We start from the raw sequence: 19,397 nt of genomic DNA, 5'->3' as shown, positions 1-19,397 counted from the left end.
ATCTCAATGTATGTACCTCCTGGATTCGCATTGACCAATGTATGCTTTGCCAGAGACCTAAGACCCACATGTGCTACAGCGGAAAGGATGTCAGTTGGTTGACCTCTTTGCTCACCAACTGCAAACATATGGCTACAATGGGCACAACCCCTTCCAACCCCACTCCAGTCACTTGTGGTATGCATCAGAATTTAATATTTGCTCCTAAGCTTTTACTTGTTTATGAAGACACTGACAAATATGTACAGGGAGGTTAGCCAGTTTGCCAAAGACACCCACAACTACCAGGAAATAAACTCTATCCAACATATGCTGATTTTTTTTTTTAACATATTTTATTGATTTTTATTATAGCACATAGATACCTTTTTTTCAGGATTAAAAACACATTCCGAATAATGTGTAGCATCTATCTGTTAAGATAAGCAAATACATCCATCATCATTATGTTGGTTGATATCAGTACGAGCCAAGGCGTGATCTGTAACAGACTATTATTTACAATGGATGCAGTAATTCAGGAATGATTATGTCCGTGAGCGTGGAAGATATCCCACCCTCCGCCGGATGGTTCAGCCTAACATGGTCTGCAATTAAGTACATGCATACAACGGTTTGTAAAAGACTAGGAAGAGGTCAACAGCAACATGTGTGGCAGGTTACATTACAGTACACAACAATATCATATAATAATATGCGAGAAGGGCTAGCAAGGTAATCGGATAAGCACCCCAACACTGTTCAGTGGCCCTTCGCCTGAGTGGCGTCAATCACTATCTCTCCCTTGTGCCCTAAATTGTTCCAATAGTGTATCCCGTGCTCTGCAGATCCCCTTTTCCAAACTTTCTCTCTGCAAGCAGATATTAGAGGTGCAATGGGGGATTTCAAGCAGCGCGTAATCTGAGAAATGTCAGTCTGTACACGTTGACAATGCTGTTCATGTAACTTGCAGTGTACCCCAAAGCTCAGTAGTGGCACTGTTAATATTCAACAATACATTTACCACTTGGAATCCTACTGACAAGACTGTAGAAAACTTCATTCAATCTTGACTTCCTACCTACCCAAAATACAAGAAAGACAGATACCTGAACCTTAACGACCTTAAAACTGAATATTTACTGTACTCACCAAATCCAGTTTTCACAAGAATGAGACCTGGAATAATGACGTTCAAATAGCTGATTTCATCATTAAATTGCCACTTCTCTAGCTTATTACAAGACCAAGCACAATTTTGAAGGACCAATTAAAAATCCTGCACAGGGGACATGTTTCCAGCTTAAACTACTTCATAACTATAAGCATTTTCTTTAGATTGTACTGCTCTTTTAATATCCTCAGTCACTTGTACTTTCATGTCTAGATTAAGACAACACTTTCCTAATAGAACTACCAAATTGCTTCCCAAACTAATCCAAAAATATACACAAAGGAGGGTAGGCCCAACTCTCTTAAGCCCTTTCCTGCCAGGCCTTTTCCCCCTCAGGTCCCAGGCCTTTTTTGGCTATTGGGGCAGTCCGCGCTTAGGCCCTCATAACCTTTTGTGCACATAAGCTACCCTTGCCAGATTTGTGTCCTTTTTTTCCAACATCCTAGGGATTCTAGAGGTACACAGAGCTCGCGGGTTCTCCTGGAGGAGACCAAGAAATTAGCAAAATACAGCAAAAATGTTGTTTTTAAAAAAAAAAGAGGGGGGGTGGGAGCTGCAGAAGAAGGCTTGTGGTTTTTTCCCTGAAAATGGTATCAACAAATGGTTTGGGGTGCTAAAATCACTATCTTCCCAGCTTTCAGGAACAGGCAGACCCGAATCAGAAAACCACATTTATCAACACAGTTTTGGCATTTTACTAGGCCATACCCCACCTTTACTATTTTTTTGTGCTTTTAGCCTCCTTCCAGTTAGTGACAGAAATGGGTGTGAAACCAGTGCTCCCCGGACAGCTAAACATTTCTGAAAAGTAGACAAAATTCTGAACTCAGGAAGGGGTCATTTGTGTAGATCCTGCAAGGTTTTCCTACAGAAAATAACAGCTGAAATAAACAATTGAAATTGAGGTAAAAAAAGCCAGCCACTTTCTCCACGTTTTGCTCTGTAACTTTTTCCTGCAATGTCAGATTTTTTAAATCAATATACCGTTACATCTGCCGGACTCTTCTGGTTGTGGCGATATAGAAGGCTTGTAGGTTCATCAAGAACTGTAGGTACCCAGAGCCAATGAAGGAGTTGCACCTTGCAATGGGTTTTCATTGTGTACCGGTATACAGCAATTAATTTGCTGAAATACAAAGAGTGAAAAATAGGTATCAAGGAAACCTTTGTAATTCCAAAATGGGCACAAGATAAGGTGTTGAGAAGCAGTGGTTATTTGCACATCTCTGAATTCCGGGGTCCCCATACTAGCATGTGAATTACAGGGCCTTTCTCAAATAGACATCTTTTTTTATGCACTGTCTTACATTTGGATGGAAGAAATGTAGAGAAAGACAAGGGGCAATAACACTTGTTCTGCTATTCTGTGTTCCCCCAAGTCTCCAGATAAAAAAGGGACCTCACTTGTGTGTGAAGGCCTAGTGCCCCCGACAGGAAATGCCCCAAAGCACAACATGGACACATCACATTTTCCCAAAGAAAACAGACCTGTTTTTTGCAAAGTGCCTAGATGTGGATTTTGGCCTCTAAGTCAGCCGGCACCTAGGGAAACCTGCCAAACCTGTGCATTTATGTAAACTAGACACATAGGGAAATTCAAGATGGGGTGACTTGTGGGGCTCTCACCTGGTTTTGTTAACCAGAATCCTTTGCAAACCTCAATGTGGCAAAAGAAAAAACTTTTTCCTCACATTTCTGAGACAGAAAGTTCAGGAATCTGAGAGGGGTCACACATTTCCTTCCACCCAGCATTCCCCCAAGTCTCCTGATCAAAATGGTACCTCACTTGTGTGGGTAGGCCTAGTGCCCGTGACAGTAAATGCCCAAAAACAAAACATGGACACATCACATTTTCCTAAAGAAAACAGACCTGTTTTTTGCAAAGTGCCTAGCTGTGAATTTTCGGCCCCTAGGAAAATCTACCAAACCTGTGCATTTTTTAAAACTAGACACCTAGGGGAATCCAAGATGGGGTAACTTGTGGTGCTCTCAGAAGGTTCTGTTACCCAGAATCCTTCGCAAACCTCAAAATGTGGCAAAAAACACTTTTTCCTCACATTTTGGTGCTGCAAAGTTCTGGAATCTGAGGGGAACCACAAACTTCCTTGTACCCAGCGTTCCCCCAGGTCTAGCGATAAAAATGGTACCTCACTTGTGTGGGTGGGCCTAGTGCCCGCAATAGGGAATGCTCCAAAATACTATGTGGACACATCAAAATTATCAAATACAAAACTACCTGTTTTTTTTCAGAGGGCACCTGCGTTTTTGGTCCTAGGCTCAGCAGCCATCTAGGGAAACCTACCAAACCCAGACATTTCTGAAAACTAGTCTTCCGAGGAAGTCCAGGGAGGTGTGACTTGCGTGGATCCTCCAGTGTTTTATGTACCCAGAATCCTCAGCAAACCTCAAATTTAGCTTTAAAAAAACACATTTTTACCACATTTCTGTGTGGCATCACAGCACAGGCACAAATTTCCTACCACCCAACGTTCCCCCTCAGTCGCCTAATAAAAATGATAACTCGCTTATTTAGATGGGCCAAGTGCCTGTGACAGGGGAGAGCCAAAAACATGTCAAAATTGAGGGGAACCAAAGTGTGTCCAAAAGGGCAGTTGGGAAAACAATGTTTTTAGGCGGACAAGTGGGGCAGAATTTTATCGGCATAGATGCGACAATGCTTGGTGGTAGGAATTTGTGGTTTCCTGCAGATTCCGGGAGGTTCCATCACAAAAATGTGGTGAAAATGTGTGATTTCAAGCAAACTTGGAGGTTTGCAGGGCATTATGGGTAGAAAAATGGTACGGGTGCATGTGAAGCACACCACCGTGGATTCACCCAGATGATTAGTTTTCAGATGTGTCTAGGTCTCGAATATTTTTCTACATGGCAGCGTCCCAAAGTCCAAAATGTGCAGCCCCAAAACAAAACACACACCAATCCTTGGTGCCTAAGGGCAGAAAAGCCCTAGTAATGTATTGCCCCCCTGGGGAGCCGCCCCTGCTAAATAGTTAAAAAAACAAAATAAACAAAGATCCCTGGTGCCTAGTGGGCATTTCTGCAGCCCGATCAGAGGCATTTCCTTTCATGCCTCTGCCTACCACCTCCTCCCGGTTGGCATTTTGCTTCCAGATCGCGCTGGAAGCTCAGCTTCAAGCGCAGTCGGTGGAGACCTCTGATGAAGTCAGCGTGCCATTGCATGCTGACATCAGACGACACCGAGGGGAGGGGGGGCGGGGATTGGGGTGGAAGGCGAACCCCAATAATGTGCTGTGTTCCCAAGAGTGGCCACGGGCTAAAACAAGCAAAACTAACAAACCCCAGCTCCCCTCCCCAAGAGCAGCTAAGCAACAGCTGGCCGCCCAAACCATATAAACCAATATATGAATGTTCAATGTCATCATCCAGCTGGGTGACTGCCGGACGATCAGGGGGTGTGCTTCAAGAACGTCAGGGTCGCCCATCATGGAGCGTGTCGGCCCACCTCCTTAATTTAGTAGCCAGGCAAAGGCGGGGACCCCATTCATCAAGCGATGCCGTCTGCAGCGTGGGATGTCACATGGGGAAGCCCTTTCATCCCGCTAATCACAGAATCGTCGTTTGTGGACTCTCCTATGTCCAGGGGGTCTCACTCTGTCCTGGGTTTTTTGTTCGAGAGTCCCACCTCCGCTATAGAGGCTACTGCCTGCAGGCCTGCCCTCTTTCCCTGACATGTTTGCTGTTGTGTGGGTATCGTCACTCTGGTGCGTTCCATAGGGTCCCTTGGGCGTTTTCTCTTGCCACAATGTCTGGGCAGCCCAGGTTCCTCGTTCTTCGCTATGTCGATGCCCGCCTGGTACGTCTCAAGACATGCCCATGCCTCGTCAGGGTCTTGGCAGAAGTGGGTGCGACTGTCCAGCGTAATCTTCAGTTTGGAGGGGAACATCAGGGAGTACGGGACTCCTTCCTCACGTAGCACCCGTTTTACAGCTGTGAATGTAGCGCATCTGGTCTGAACTGCTGCTGTGTAATCTGGGAACAGGGTGGCCAGGCTCCTTTCCACCTCAAACGGGCCTGCCTCATGGGCTCTCTGCAGCAATAGATCACGGTCCTTGTAGCGCAGTAGGTTGGTCTAGGTGGTCTCCCTGGTGCTGGAGGGTGGACCGGGACCCGATGCCCCCTGTCTAGTGCAAAGAACGGTGTGAGTGGCCGATTATCTATAAGAGACCTCAGCCAGGCCTCCAGATAGGTCACTGTGTCCGGTGCCTCCACTCCCTCTGGGAATCCAACAATGCGCACATTGTTACGCTGGCTGCGACCCTCCGCATTCTCTCTTCAGTGTTCAACTCTTTGGATCCGTTCAGTAATTTGGACAATTTGGGACTTCATTGTTTGGTGAACAGGCTGCTGCAGGTCCTCCAGCACTGTCTCTATGTCCTTCACCCTGTCAGCCAGTTTGAGATGATCTGTGCCTAGGTGGCTCATTTCTGAGGAAACTTTGCCTAACTCTTGGATCAGGGTCAATTTGGTATCCTCTATTGCCCCCAGGATTTTATTCAGAGTGTCTTGCATGGTGGAGGACCCAACGCCCTCCTCCGCTTCTCCATCCATCCGTGGGTGATCAGGACTTGAGGCAGCTAAGTGCGAGCCCTGCGATTTGGAACGGGGCCTCCCCTTGGCCAACCCGCGTCTGCTATAGAGCGGAGGACAGGAGCTGTCAGGCACAAAGACTACTTCCAGGGTGGCTATGTTAGTCCTCCGGGGCAGGCTCCAGTTTCCACCAGCCCCGTGCATCTCCCCTCCTGCCCAGTGGCCGGATGGGCATTCGATGAGACCAGGAATCAGGGACCAGGCCGGTGATTGCATGATAGTCAAACAATGTTCAATCAAGGCCCCTAAAACCCACTACAATGGGCCTGGTAAGTCCGCTGGAAGGCGCTGTCTTCCTTAGTCCGTCTCAGGGGAGGCATGCCGTCGGGCAGGCGCTCAGGCAAGCCGCAGCAGCGCGGCTCCTCAGCTGGCCTCCATGAGGCCCTCACTGGCTGCCTTCCTCTTTTTTTTTTTGGCCCAGGAGGTTGAGCTGTTGCAAGGGGAGCCAGCCCCGATTGTCCGCCCATTCACTAGTTGCTCTTGTCAGGGGCCAGGCTATCTTCCACCAGTCCAATGAGAGCTGCTACAGGCATTGCTCCCCATCAGGTCCAACCTGGCACAGGGGCCCCAGCTAACCTACCTCCCAGCTTTCTACTGGGGTCCCAACCAGTGCCACTCCAGTCCGGATGCCCGGTATAGGCCACATCATAGTCTGTCATCAGCAGTGAGGGGAGGCGGTCCGCCCACCCAACTTTCCCTCTGTCTGGCCATCCTGCCCTCAGCAGCAGTCACTCGGGGCCTCTTTCAGCAGCGGCTCCAGCGGAGCTCCTGCAGCGTCCCCCCACCAGGCCAGGAGGACCTTCTCTAGTTGTTCAAGGGGGGCGCCGGTCACGCACCCTGCTCGCTGTCCACCGGCCCTCACCACCTCTCCTCCGGCTGCACTCCACTCTGCTGCGGTGCTCAGCTATCCTCCACGCAGCAAGCAGTGGGCGGGCCCAGTCCGAGAGCCCCATGTCACTCACCGACTAGCCAGGCAGTCCCAGCGTCCCTGGGCTGCACCGCCCATCAGGCACGCACTTTAGCGGACCCTGACCCCTTTTTCAGGTAGCAGGGGTCCCACTTGTCAGTTCTATGGCAGGATGTTTGGCGGGCCGACCCAGAGTTAGGCGGCTGCCATCTTAGACAGTCGGGTCTGGTTACACAGTTTCATGTCAAGAGTAGAAAAGGTGCATGGCAAACAGTTGTATCTCAATTGAGTGGTGTCATTTCTTTCTCACAAATGTTCATCTTATCACCAAGGTGAATTTCCTTTTCTAACTGATATTGTCCTTTGTCTGTTTTCAGGCTTCAGGGTCAGTGGGACACTGTCAGCACGAACTGTTCATTGCAGTGCTGCGAACCAGGCTGGGCAAGAATGGAGAATAAAGTAAGTGAATGTGTCTGGGTCTTCAGCGTCCTTACATTTCAGGAAATTTCTTTCCACCCTCTGGAGGTTTCTAAATCTCTTTCTCTGTTCTGCCTTCCAAGATCGCAGTACTGCATTTCATGCCTTCAAATCCTCTACTTTCTGTCCTGCATTTCATTCCTTTCAAATCCCCTACTTTCTATCACTTGCTTATTTAGAACCCATGTAGTTTGCTTGTGCCTCTATAGCTCCTCATCCCTCTGCCACCTGCTCTTATAAACCCGTAACCTGCTTTATTGAGCTTCGGTATTTTTCTCCTATCTTGCTTTCCCTGTTTCCCATTCTTGTGGCTCTCTAAAGCTTGGGCTCTGTTTGTTCTGCCTCTTTTCCTCTTAGCCACTTCATATTTAGTCTCTGTAGATCTCAGTCTCTTTATCTGTGATATTTGTCAAGACAATGCAATGTGTGTACTACCTTATTTGATCCCAGTCACTCGATATCCAGCCTTTATAGATTGCAGGACCATCCTATTTGCCTTTATGTGGAGCCTTTTGTTTAAAAGCCTTTCTGTATCCTTTATTCTTCCTCACATGCATTTCTAGATCTCAACCATTTATTTTGCCTAACTAGATCCCTGCACTTCCTAACCTGCCTGTGCAGGTTCCTTTTTTCTTGCTTTTCTAGATTCCCCAAACCTTTATCAACCTTCTGCGTCCTGCCTGTAAGTATTCTGGTCCATCTGCCATTTCTTTCCAGACCCAGTCTTCTCTCAATTGTTTGTTTAAATCCCAGACCTCTATAGAAACATGACAAATAATATTGTGTGAACCCTTGACTCTTTTCTTTTTAGACACGGCCTACCTGCTGGTGGCACAGAATATGGACCCCTCACAGATCTTCCTGATTGGTCCTTTGTAGGTGAGTAGCATGAGTTTCAGCCTCTTGTTCTTGTAAACATATACACAGTGCTTCAATATGTGCGTAAGTCGAGACCAGTGGTCTCCAAACATTTTAATGCCTGCCCCTCCCCTTCCCCCGTGGAAAAAATATGGGGGACCGCCCTCTAAATTTTAAACACTTATTCTATTAAATTGGCAATGTTTAAATATGTCTAAACATATTTAAACATTGCAGTTAAGGTCTGTTTTTAAAATGCAATCAAATGTATTATCCCAAACATACTGTTCTGGCCAGGCAGGCTGTACTAACCTGTAAAGGTATCCACAGTGTGATTATTAGAAGTGGGGGTTTTGAAGAGTATTTGAAGCCCCTTCCCTTATGACACATACTCCCATCTTGGATATAAATGACAAAACATGTCAGTGATGGACCATTACAGACCGGTTTACTACTGCTCATTTTTTCACCTTAAAACAAAGCCCCGTTATTAGCATAATGCTGCTTTTGGTCAGAGCCTGGCGCCCCCCAGGTTCACTTGAGGCCCCCCAGGGGGCCCATCCCACAGTTTGAAAACCCCCGGTCTAGACTGAGTGTCTTTCCACAACCTTTGTATGTATCCCTGTTGAAAGATGTAGTCATCAATCAACTATTTCTGGGGTGTTTTGTCGTATGTTTTCATGTATCTAGGGGGTAAACTGGCTTCTCTACATAAATTCATAAGCCATTTTGGGTTTAATCATGATCTTATTTTTTCCATAAATACTTCAGTAACTTGCAATTTCGGTTGTCTTCCTAAATCTTAAGATCTCTTCTAACTAAACATTAGTTATATCTATAATAACAATCCAGTGGGCTGCAGTGTGCAACCACTGACAGATCACTGAAGCCTAAGAAAGCCAGAATTCAACTTTTCATTTAGGCAAATCGTATAAGATAGAATGTGTGCCCTGGTTTATTACATTTGGTCTGAAGCCTCGACTACTAAGTTCCCTCTGTTACTCATTTTGCATCAGAGCATTTAAGGGGTATTACAAACAAGCAAACCTTCCTTTACATTATGATTTAATCCTGACTAAATTATAGAACTGTGATTTAGAGGGCACTAGTATATAAAAATGGTAGTTCATCTAGAAGATTTATGTGGGATCAAAATACGCTCTTCACATACATGGAGGTTAAGTAACAACAAGCCTCATCACCATAGGGTGTTCTGTCCCAACAGGTGTTTTGTGAACAGTCGATGCTTCAGCCTTAAGCATAGGGCTTCACTATGAAGTAAAACAAACAAAAGAACAATAAGGTACATATCACATCATTGGCCTGCTGGTTGGAAACACTGATCTAATGTAACACCCTAAGTGACTGGAAGAATGGTAAACTGCTATGCCTAATTTTCTCAGTAACTGTACATTGGTGAAGCTTACAGTAGAGCAATTATGTTGTCAATTTACTGTCCACCTCCGATGTGATATACGCCTTATTGTTCTTTCGTTTTACTTTAGAGTGAAAATATTTGGTAAATGTCTTTGAGTACTAAATCCCTACACGCCAGTGCATGGATACACCTTGATGATTTTCATGCTTTATATGTTTTGGCGTAGATGGGAGGCCAGCTCCACCATGGAAAGGACAGATGCGCCGAAAATTGGCGCGGGAGGAATTTGCTGTAAGTATGTGATAAATTATCTTTAAAAAAATCCTCTGGGTGCTTTCTTTCTTTCACTACTTCTCTTAGGTCAGGCTCACTAATTTTTTAGGTTACGCCTGCATGCGCACTTGCACGCTGCTTGCAAAATCTGAGGTTAAGAGGAAAAAAAAAACTTTAAGCGGGGTTAGGACCAGCCCTTACTTACCTGAACTTACCATTGGCTTAGTTGTGAAGTCCATTGCAATTCCAATTTGCTTTTTGTAGGGTGCTCATGGATTTACACGTTCTGTTCATACTTTCCCTTAGCCATTTTACTACTATTGGAATCTGAGACCTAGACTTTATGCTGTGAAATACCCCCTGCAACCTCTCCAATGCCCACATCTTCTATAACTATGCACAACAAGCAGAATGAGCCTAAACAGGGGTGCTGGTGCTCAATGCCTGAGGTACAGGCTGTAAAGACAAAGCAACATTGTCAGTAGTAAGTTCACAAAGCAGCGGAGTCTTGCCTGCACCAGATCATTTACATACCTAGTGCAGTATTAAACAGTTTAAAAAGGAACAAATTCCTTATTTGCCATACGTGCTTCAGGCATCGGTATTAGGCCCCCTTCTGGTACAAATACTGGATATTGCAAATCATGCATTGACAAAGATGCGTATCTACCTTTCAACTAACGCTTCTCTGGCCCTAAATGCATCAAAAGAGACTATTACAATATTATTTTAGAAGATCTGATAAACTATTGCCTTTATGTAACTAGTCGGATTCCACTTGCCAAGCAAAGGTGAGGTCATTAAAGCATTCTGATGCGAAGTATCATGCAGCAGTACATGATTCTTGCACTTTAGAGCCAATGCGCGTCTGCTCAGATCAATAAAGAGTTGAGACCGAATCCAAATTCATTCCTTTCGTTTCTGCAGGAACTGACAAGATTTGTAACTACTGTGTCACTAAAAGTGTAGCAGCCCTGTAAACAAGTGATGTTTGCACCACACTACCCACCAGTCTGCATCATACTTGACCAAGAGCGCAAGAAACTCGTAATGTATTACGAGTTGTTAGCTTCTGTGTACTAGCAACTTTTTGTAGTACTGGGCTTGGATGGTTTGGCTTCCAGTTCAACAGGACATCTCAGAAAGAGTTCATTCAATCGTTTAAATTCCATGGCCAAGTTTATTCTGTCCACATGAGAGACACAGTGGTGACCAGTACACCGGTTCAGAACTAAGGTTCTGCTTTTATGCATTTAGATGAAATCATAATTAGACCTAAAGTGTGGCCTGCCCCAAACGTTTTGTAACTCATACAATACAGGCAAAGGGGCACATAAGATCGCAGAAGCCAGCATACCGCCAGTGTTGGCGGTATACTGGCCGCCCTATTTGGAGCCTTCCGCTGGGCCAGCGGGCAAAAACAGCGTTTCCGCCTGCTGGCCCAGCGGAAACCTCACCACAACAATCGAGCCAGCGACAATGTTGTGGTGTGTTGGGTGTGACAGCACACGTCACATATTCTACTGCCCGTAATTTTGGCAGTGAAAATCCCACCGGGGCTGTCCAGGGGGGGCTCTGCACCCCCTTTCCGCCAACCTTTGCATGGCAGTCAGACCACCATGCAAAGGCTTGTGGAAAGGTGACTCGTAATCCTCAGGGCAGTACTGCTTGCGGATTGTGACCGCCGAGGCTGCCAGGCTGTCGACAGGCAGCAACCTAGCGGTGCTGGCAGTCTGACCATGGCGATTTTGTCACGGTTGTAATGTCGCTGCCAGACCGTGACCCTGGTGGTCTAAATGAGGCCCTGTTTCTCTACAGTACTTTAAAACTTTTCTAATCAAGGTCCCAAAATGATTGGCCCCAGGCTAGCTGCCTCCCAGTAGGAACAGACAGAAAAATAGCAGTAAACAGTCGCCCATCCCACATTCGAGATTGAGCTCCCTAGGAACGCGCTAGCCTCGACCAAAGAGGTGATATTGTCATCTCCTCCGAGGTCGCGGTAAACCTGCCCTGAAACTGCAGTCTACAGGCACGCTGATTGACCTACTGACTTTGACAAATTGTCTTCAACTTGTAAGTGACACCTCAGCACTTCATGTTTTCATTTTTTGAATAGGAGAAGTAGTTTCCGGGTCCTGACAAAGCGTCACGGGATAATTTTTTGACCCAAAAAAGACGCGAAACATGTTGACCATACAATAGACAGGATTAGGTGTACTACCCTTCCTTCTTTATACAGCATAGCAGGACATTATCCCCGCCAATACTCTGAAAGTTTTTAATCTTGGCCTGAACCTTTTTTCTAATACATTAAAATGATGTTTTAGGCTCAGAGGCATTTTTATTTTTATCCTCACTCTCCTTCATTCACACATCCTTTTTTACTTCTCTAGTCAGTTCTTATTCCAGACCTTCATCTGGCAAATTGCCTTCGGTATAGTACCACCCCCATTGGGGGGCTGCCCGCCAGACATTGCAACACCGGTCTGACATGGAGATTGCCCAATGATGAAACAGGTCACCCTAGTGGGTGCTTGAGGGCTCTCCTGATACTCCTCGAGATCTCTGACTTTCATTCGCTCTTTTCTTCCGACACCCCTAATAGGTTGGATGCCGTATGGAACAGTGTACCTTACTCATTTTAATACAACAGCCTTTTAATCTGTTACATAAATATGTATATAAAGTCCCCAGCCACCTGAAGCTTGTTGTCACACTTTGCAATGCAGTTTATAGTAGATCTTTTGGATATCAGAGACCCCATCATGAATGGCAAGTGTGGGTGATACAGTACTGTGTCACTTTCCGCAAAAGCATACATGACTGTATATCCACTTTAAATCTGGGCAGTTCGGAAAGTGGAATCGAGACTTGCAGACTTAGTTTGCAGTTTTGTGCACCAAGCACTCATTCTGTCGGAAAGCAAACTTTTCTAAAGATCACGTAATCTAAACTTCTGCCTTCGCTTAGCTTTCACTCGGTCACACATGTTCAACCTCCTTGTCCTGCCCCATATTGTTGCTGCTTCCCTTGTCCTTTGCTCCATGTGCAGTGCTCACGATCACCTACAAACTGCGTCAGGACCTGCTCCTCCACTCTGAATTATGTTCCCCTCATCTACCTCACCTCTTTAGGGCGAGTTCCTCCTTTTTCTATGCTCTATCAGTTGCCCTCCTCACTCCTCTCATGGCATCCTTGTATTTTGCTTTTGCCTATTTTGAACTCACCACAGTGTCTGCCCGGAGCTAACTCACCAGAGGTGAAAATCTCACAGTGAGGTCTTCCGATAAGGATGTGTTTTTGAAACAGTACTTAGTTTCACATTAGTCTTGTGTATGTCATATGTATAATTGCCTATTGTAAGGTAATATTCTTATAACCTTACTCTGGTATGTGTCAACAGTGTTCAGGCAAAGTGGAAAATCAAACCTTTAGTTTGACAAGTGTGCCTTTTTGTTGGATGTGCTATTCTTAACCATGTTATTTTAATCGAAGGTAGCCTCTGATATATGTACATACAGAAAGTACTGTATGGCATGCAGATACTTCTTAATTTACCTTAGTAGTGCACTTAAAGTTACCTGGCATTGAACAGGAGTGCAGCAGTTAAAGGACACATGTCAAAAATATTTGTATGTTCTACAGTATGTTCAAATATCTAAACTTTTAGTGTTAGCAATACGTAATTTGTATTGCATGTTACAATAAAATACTTATTTAATATATGCAGGAAAACCGGAACATTCTAGAGCTTCGAAAGATAATTGCCCTTCAAACCTATTAAACAGCGACTATACTTAATTAGCCCTACTAAGATTTAGTGTGACTGTTCAGCTTGTCTTTTTTTTTTTTTTTTTTTTTTTAAACTGAATACGTCAGTAAAACAAATTCCAGGGCATAGAGGAGATGGAGGAAACTGGTGGAAAAATATTTCAGAAATTCCACCGATGATTAGCCTGTATATGAGGTACCAGTCCAAAGATGAGCATGGAGAATTGTATGTTATATAGAAGTTGAAGGCAGCATCAAGTGGGTAGGGAGAGACAGGATTATGTGGATGATTGTCCACGGTAAAGATGTATACTTAAGCTTGTTGGAGCTGTGGAATATAGAATATATTACATATAGGATATAAGGCTGGAGCCAGGGCTGTTGAGATGGGATAGAGTTCTGTTTGTGTATCAAGGAGTCTTCTGTGATTCTTCTTTGTGTGATTGGTTGTTCTTCTTGACTCTGGTATGAAGGAGGTCTTGTTCAGGACGTTAACTCGTGGAGGTCATATCAGCTTCAAGAAAACATGAGATTCCATACATTATGAGTTTGCAATCAATTCTATTGATTTTGCATATTGAGTTCCACCATTTTGTGAAGGATGGAGACTTGGCAGCCTGTTGAGATTTTGTGACATTCTACAGCATTCAATGGGTTCTTTGAGTGCTAAGTTACTTTTTGGTGAGAAAATATTGGGATATATAATTTGAAATCCTATTCCAATATTTACATTTTGGAAGTATTAGAGTTTCCCTCTTGGCAACATTAGTAGTAGTCATTGTCGGATCGGCCTGCTTTGTAGAGTTTGAAGGGAGATCAGGAAGTCCTATGTAGAATGAAGTAGGTCAGTTATGTGAATATGTGATTGGCGCTAATTTAGGGCACTTGCTGGCTGTTTCCCAGACTAGTTTCTGGTGCACTTCTTTAAGTTTTTGCAGTTTTGTTGTGAAGAACAGTAAGAAGCATAAGGCATTAAATAGTAAGGCCTGTTACTTGTTCAGGTTGGATGAGAACAGAGCAAGAAAAGAGACACAAGCTTTCAAACTACTGAATGGTATCTCTTATGAGTAGCACATTGCAGTTCATCCTATACAGCTCCCGTTTACCAGACTGAAACTCAGTCTTTTCCTCTGCCTTGAAGTTCTATCTCCGCTGTTCCTTGGAAAGGTATCTTTGTGTACAATAACAACATGGCCATCCTGGATGAGCCCAGGAAACAGTGATGTCTGTTCTCTCCCACTGTGCCTGCTGGTTACTGAACAGGTAGCAATTTATCACACGTTTTATCTGCTTAGGGCCCATATGTCGGGGCTGCAGTCTCAACTAAAAATGTGTGTTGATTTGACCACACTCGCACGCACTGCTTGCAAATAGTAGTTGTCACTCCTGTTGTCTTTTATCCCCTGCACTCCTCCAGTCAATCTGTATTTTACAGGCAGCAACTGAAAGTGCAGTCAGTGTGACTACTGACTGGCATGCTGCCAAGCCTTGCTCGCTATCTCTTATGGCGACAGGTTCCTCGTTCTTCTTTGTGTTTCTGTACTTAAAGCACAGCAAAGTAGGCAGAATAGGATCCTGTTGTCCTCCATAACTGAACCTCAGAGACGGATCTATTAATAACTAGCCTTTGATCGCCTGAACCTTCCCAAATCTGAAGAACCGGTCCTGTCAACAACCAAAAACATTCAAAAAACGACACAGAATAAAAAGGTATGGTTAATTGGCTGCGATTATAACCGACAATACCTCAACGCACCTGCAAAGCCATGAGGTGTCCATGATTGTATCTTACATGAAAGGGCATGATCCTAGAAATACTGCAGCACCCCTAAACAGTCTGCATTAATTCATTGATCCAAATAAGTCGAATGGAAGTGAGATCCTTTTATTGATGTTAAAAGCGTCTATTTAGCAAGTAGCAAAGGAAGATAACTCCACAGCCAACACGTGTTTCGTCAAAAATATTGACTTTTAAATGCTGTCAAAAAAACAGCAAACAATTATATACAAGTATAGAGGATGATAGCAGAGATCAACAAGTCTATACCAAGTTTTACGACTAATGTGTTTGAGCCCGTGTGTTCCAGGTAAAGGTCACTTAATTCAAATGTGGAAAAAAAAATAAAACCAAAAAAGATGGAAAACACAAAAGACACACAAAACTCAAAAAAGCAAAATTTGGGTAGTTTTTGTTATGCTTAGACAAGGTTTACTATTTGTTTTTTTATACTTTGGCATGGCACATGACTTATCATGGTCACTTGCCATCTACAGATATGATTGGACATTAAGTTGGATATATGGGTGTAACGATTTGTTGCCAGCTATTGTACATTTAATAAGGTAGGTATTATGGCATTCAGTTTGTACAGAATTTCAGCTTTGGACCTACATCTATGTTTGTTGTATCACGATACCCAGAGCTGTATACATATTTATTTTTAGGCAGTAGGCGTAAATACAAGTGGGCAGTCTTCTTTCTGTTCTGCCCCTAACTAGGACGAAACATGATGATTTTTATACAACATTGGCGCTACCTGCCATGTTAAGGTATTTAGAGCATATAATATCCAGTATATTCACTTGGGTATGCATACCTAGGCTTTTTGTGGTTTTGGTTTGAACTGTCTTCACAGAACTACAGTTGACAGCTCCGCAAATTGACTGCTTTGTATTTGAATTTATTCAGTCCTGTACTGGGTCAGTATATATTTGTGATTGCTGACTTCTGATTCGTATTCACATGGTGTGGCACAGGTGATATTCGTTTTCTTTTCTCTTTTTCCATGCACTGATTGGTGGATTTTTTGGCTTTGTCCTTCTCTAGCAGATCCAGGTTTATGCATGGATCATACTGTTGCATCTTGGGGTGACTCACCTCCACCCCTTTTTTGGTTTTTATTTTTTTGGTGGGGTTTTGAGTGTCTTTTGTGTTTTCCATCTTTTTTGGTTTAAAAACATTTTTCACATTTGAATAAAGTGTCCTTTCCCTGGAACATGCAGGTTTAAAGACATTAGTCATATAACTTGGTATAGACTTGTCGATCTCTGCTAGTATCCTCTATACATGTATATAGTTTTTCGCTGTTTGTATATTTTTACAGCCTTGAAAAAGTCACCATTGTGACGAAACACGTGTTGGCCGTGGAATTATCTTAATTTGTTACTTGCTAAATCGACGCTTTTAACATCAATAAAATGATCTCACTTCCACCGAACTTATTTGGATTAATGAATTAATGCAAACTGTTTAGGACTGCTGCAGTATTTCTAGCATCACTATATGTGTAATGTCACCTTTGTGGTGCACTAATATATGCCTTTGGGTAGTAAAGCATAAATTAGCGTTCAGCACCACAATACCTTAGTATTATCTGTCTGTTTCTGATACTTGTTTCATTATCTACTATTCGATACATGAAGGATGTGCATCCACTGATACCACTACTACTGGGTGAATGTATGTTTACATGAAAAGACCTTCAAGTGATTTCTGTGTCCCCCTCCACGTTTTTCCTCGTGATAGAAGTCCTCCTCTGAAGTGGGATCTCATTCACCTTTGTCATTTTCAAACTTTTGGCCTGCTGCGACTTGCCCTGCTTTCTCGCAAAACTACTTTTCCTCATCACCAAAAGAATGTCCAAATTGCAAGACTTGTGGTCCTTGCAGATCTATGCTATTTTCATCACCAAAAGGTGTGCCAAGTCTCTTCATTACTTCCTGCATAAGATCCTTTTTGAGCGTCATCTTCTTGAAGAAATGTATCTTCTGGTATTTGTCACTGTTGTTCTTGCCTGGCTGATAAGACGCCCCAAAACTTGGACATGAAGCAGTCATGAACTTCTACCTAGACGGGATGGCAGCTGTCTGGATTGTTTGTCCTCTGTTAATTGACACATATAAAGGTCTAGGGCCAATGAGCATCCATATCATCTCTACTCTGAAACCCTATTGTTAAGTTCCCCACTGCTGCACATTACTTCCAGCAACACATCAATGTCTTTTTGGCCTGATATACATCTATTTTAAAAAGGAAGGCATGATCAACCAACCAAAAGCACTACTGATTCTCTCCATACACACTCCCTTCTCACACTCATTTCTCTCTTGCTTCTTCCTCTAGAAATATGTCTTGTCATTCTCCTTCCTCCATTACTTTTTTGCCTATAGGAATCGATCCCACTCGTATAAAATAGACAGGTTTTAGGATTAGAATGTTATCTTTATGCTGATTCAAGTTCTTCTGTCCTTCACGTTCTTCTCTGCACACTCCATTTAACAGTACCCACTTCAGACCTATCGGCTCCTGGCTAGTCTGCAGCCAAGTCTTAAAGAGGCAATGTGGGCATGGTGCATTGCATATGAGATAGTCTTCATGCATATGCAGTGCACAGTGGTTACAGTTTTGCACAGCACTTTCTGGCCTCACCACCTGGAAACAGGCAAACGCCTAGGGAGTTCACAAGTCACCAGTTGGCAAATTTAATGTTTTCTCTATAAATGATACATAGGCTGGTGAGAAATGTTTCTGCACTATTTAGATCTAGATACTCTTTTTAGGCCTATCTTTCGATAGCACAGCTGTCAAACAGACCTACTGATGATAATATACAAAGATTAGGCTTTGGGTCCGCCCCTTGCCTCCTTTGCTTTCTTCAACAACCCTCTTTCAGCCTCTGGCTTGACACATTGTGAACTGCGTTTGGGCTGAGCACAATGGAGCTGTGGGGATGTGCTCCACCTCCACTTCAGTGATTGCATAAAACTTCATAAGGGTCTACTTCACACCTGTAGCCCACCCTGTTTGCTCTTGCTGGCTCCCTCCTATAAGCCTTGCTCTAATGTGCTAATGCTGCATGCATAAGCACTTGAAGTAAACCCAAACCTATTGGCTTTGCTTGTTTACATAAAGGTGGTATATGGACTGGCAAGGTCCCTGTGGTATATTCTGCTATGATCGCAGGTCAAGTTTTGGAAATAAAGGCCTTGGAAGGTGAATCACAGGAGGTATACAGCCATAGCGTTTGTTTCATATATAATGGTGAAAGAGGCATAGGTGAAAAGTCCCAACTTCTGTCTAAATCTCCTTCCGGTTTCCTCTACATAGGTGATGCTTGGGCTGGTGAAATCATAGGTGTATTGCATCGAGAGACCATTTCTGTGTAACGGTTATATTTGGATCGGGGATGAGAGTCTTTGGGTATAGGCTGTGCTTATCCCAGGCCTTTATCTATTGGTGGTAGAGGGCCTGATGAAGTGAGTCTAGGGATGTATTCTATGTCGATCTAAACCCTCTTCCACATTGTAAATGATGGACAGCGCCTGGGATGGAGAGGGGCATATTTGATACTGGTGCTGTTTCTTGTAATGCCTTACAGGGACTGATAAAGTGGGTACCACATTCGTTCTTCGCGGAACTTGACCTTGCTTCTCTATGTGTAGTTCACCACTCCTGTTCTTTCTCTTTTCCAGCGTCGTGTAGTAATGTTAAGTGAGGAAGTTGACAGAGGAATGCACACCTGGGAACAGAAGCAGCAACAGCTGTTGGCGAAAGAGGAGGAGAAGCGGAAACATCTTTTGAAGCCAAAAGGAGCCCTTTTGCGTAATAAAAGACCACAATAAATAAAGTATCTCTATCACTTGCCAGAGCCTCTGATTCCTTGTTACTCTGCACTATTATTAATAAGTTGAACATGTTCTCGTGGATTTCAGCCCATCTATTTATGGGGGGAAGGGTAGGCTGCATTTTGGTTGGGGGCATTGAGGAGGAGTGAGAGTTCAGGGACTTTTTGTTTTGTTTTGGTGAAGTACAGAGTCTTTGTGTGTAAAGTAGAAAATCTATCCTGCTTTAGGACTGAGGTATCCGGAAGGCCTGTTGCTGAATATTAGACAGAAAAATGCCATTCTGATGTTGAGTATAAAGTAGATCTGTTCCAAATGACATATTAGAAAGG

General features: G+C 43.9%; 1 protein-coding gene across 1 annotated transcript in view; it reads left to right on the top strand.

Annotated features, from left to right (window-relative positions):
- Positions 1-19,086, top strand: part of MRPL52 (mitochondrial ribosomal protein L52) — a 30,252-nt gene extending 11,166 nt beyond the window's left edge. The window contains exons 2-5 of the mRNA XM_069238244.1: positions 7,064-7,145; positions 7,975-8,042; positions 9,626-9,690; positions 18,916-19,086. Of these exons, the coding sequence (XP_069094345.1) occupies positions 7,064-7,145; positions 7,975-8,042; positions 9,626-9,690; positions 18,916-19,065 (365 nt within the window). The 3' untranslated portion in view covers positions 19,066-19,086. The remainder of the gene's footprint in view (positions 1-7,063; positions 7,146-7,974; positions 8,043-9,625; positions 9,691-18,915) is intronic.
- Positions 19,087-19,397: the final 311 nt, after the last annotated feature.

Source organism: Pleurodeles waltl, chromosome 6, assembly GCF_031143425.1.
Source record: "Pleurodeles waltl isolate 20211129_DDA chromosome 6, aPleWal1.hap1.20221129, whole genome shotgun sequence".
NCBI classification, from domain to species: Eukaryota; Metazoa; Chordata; class Amphibia; order Caudata; family Salamandridae; genus Pleurodeles; species Pleurodeles waltl.
This window is presented reverse-complemented; position numbering and strand designations above follow the sequence as displayed.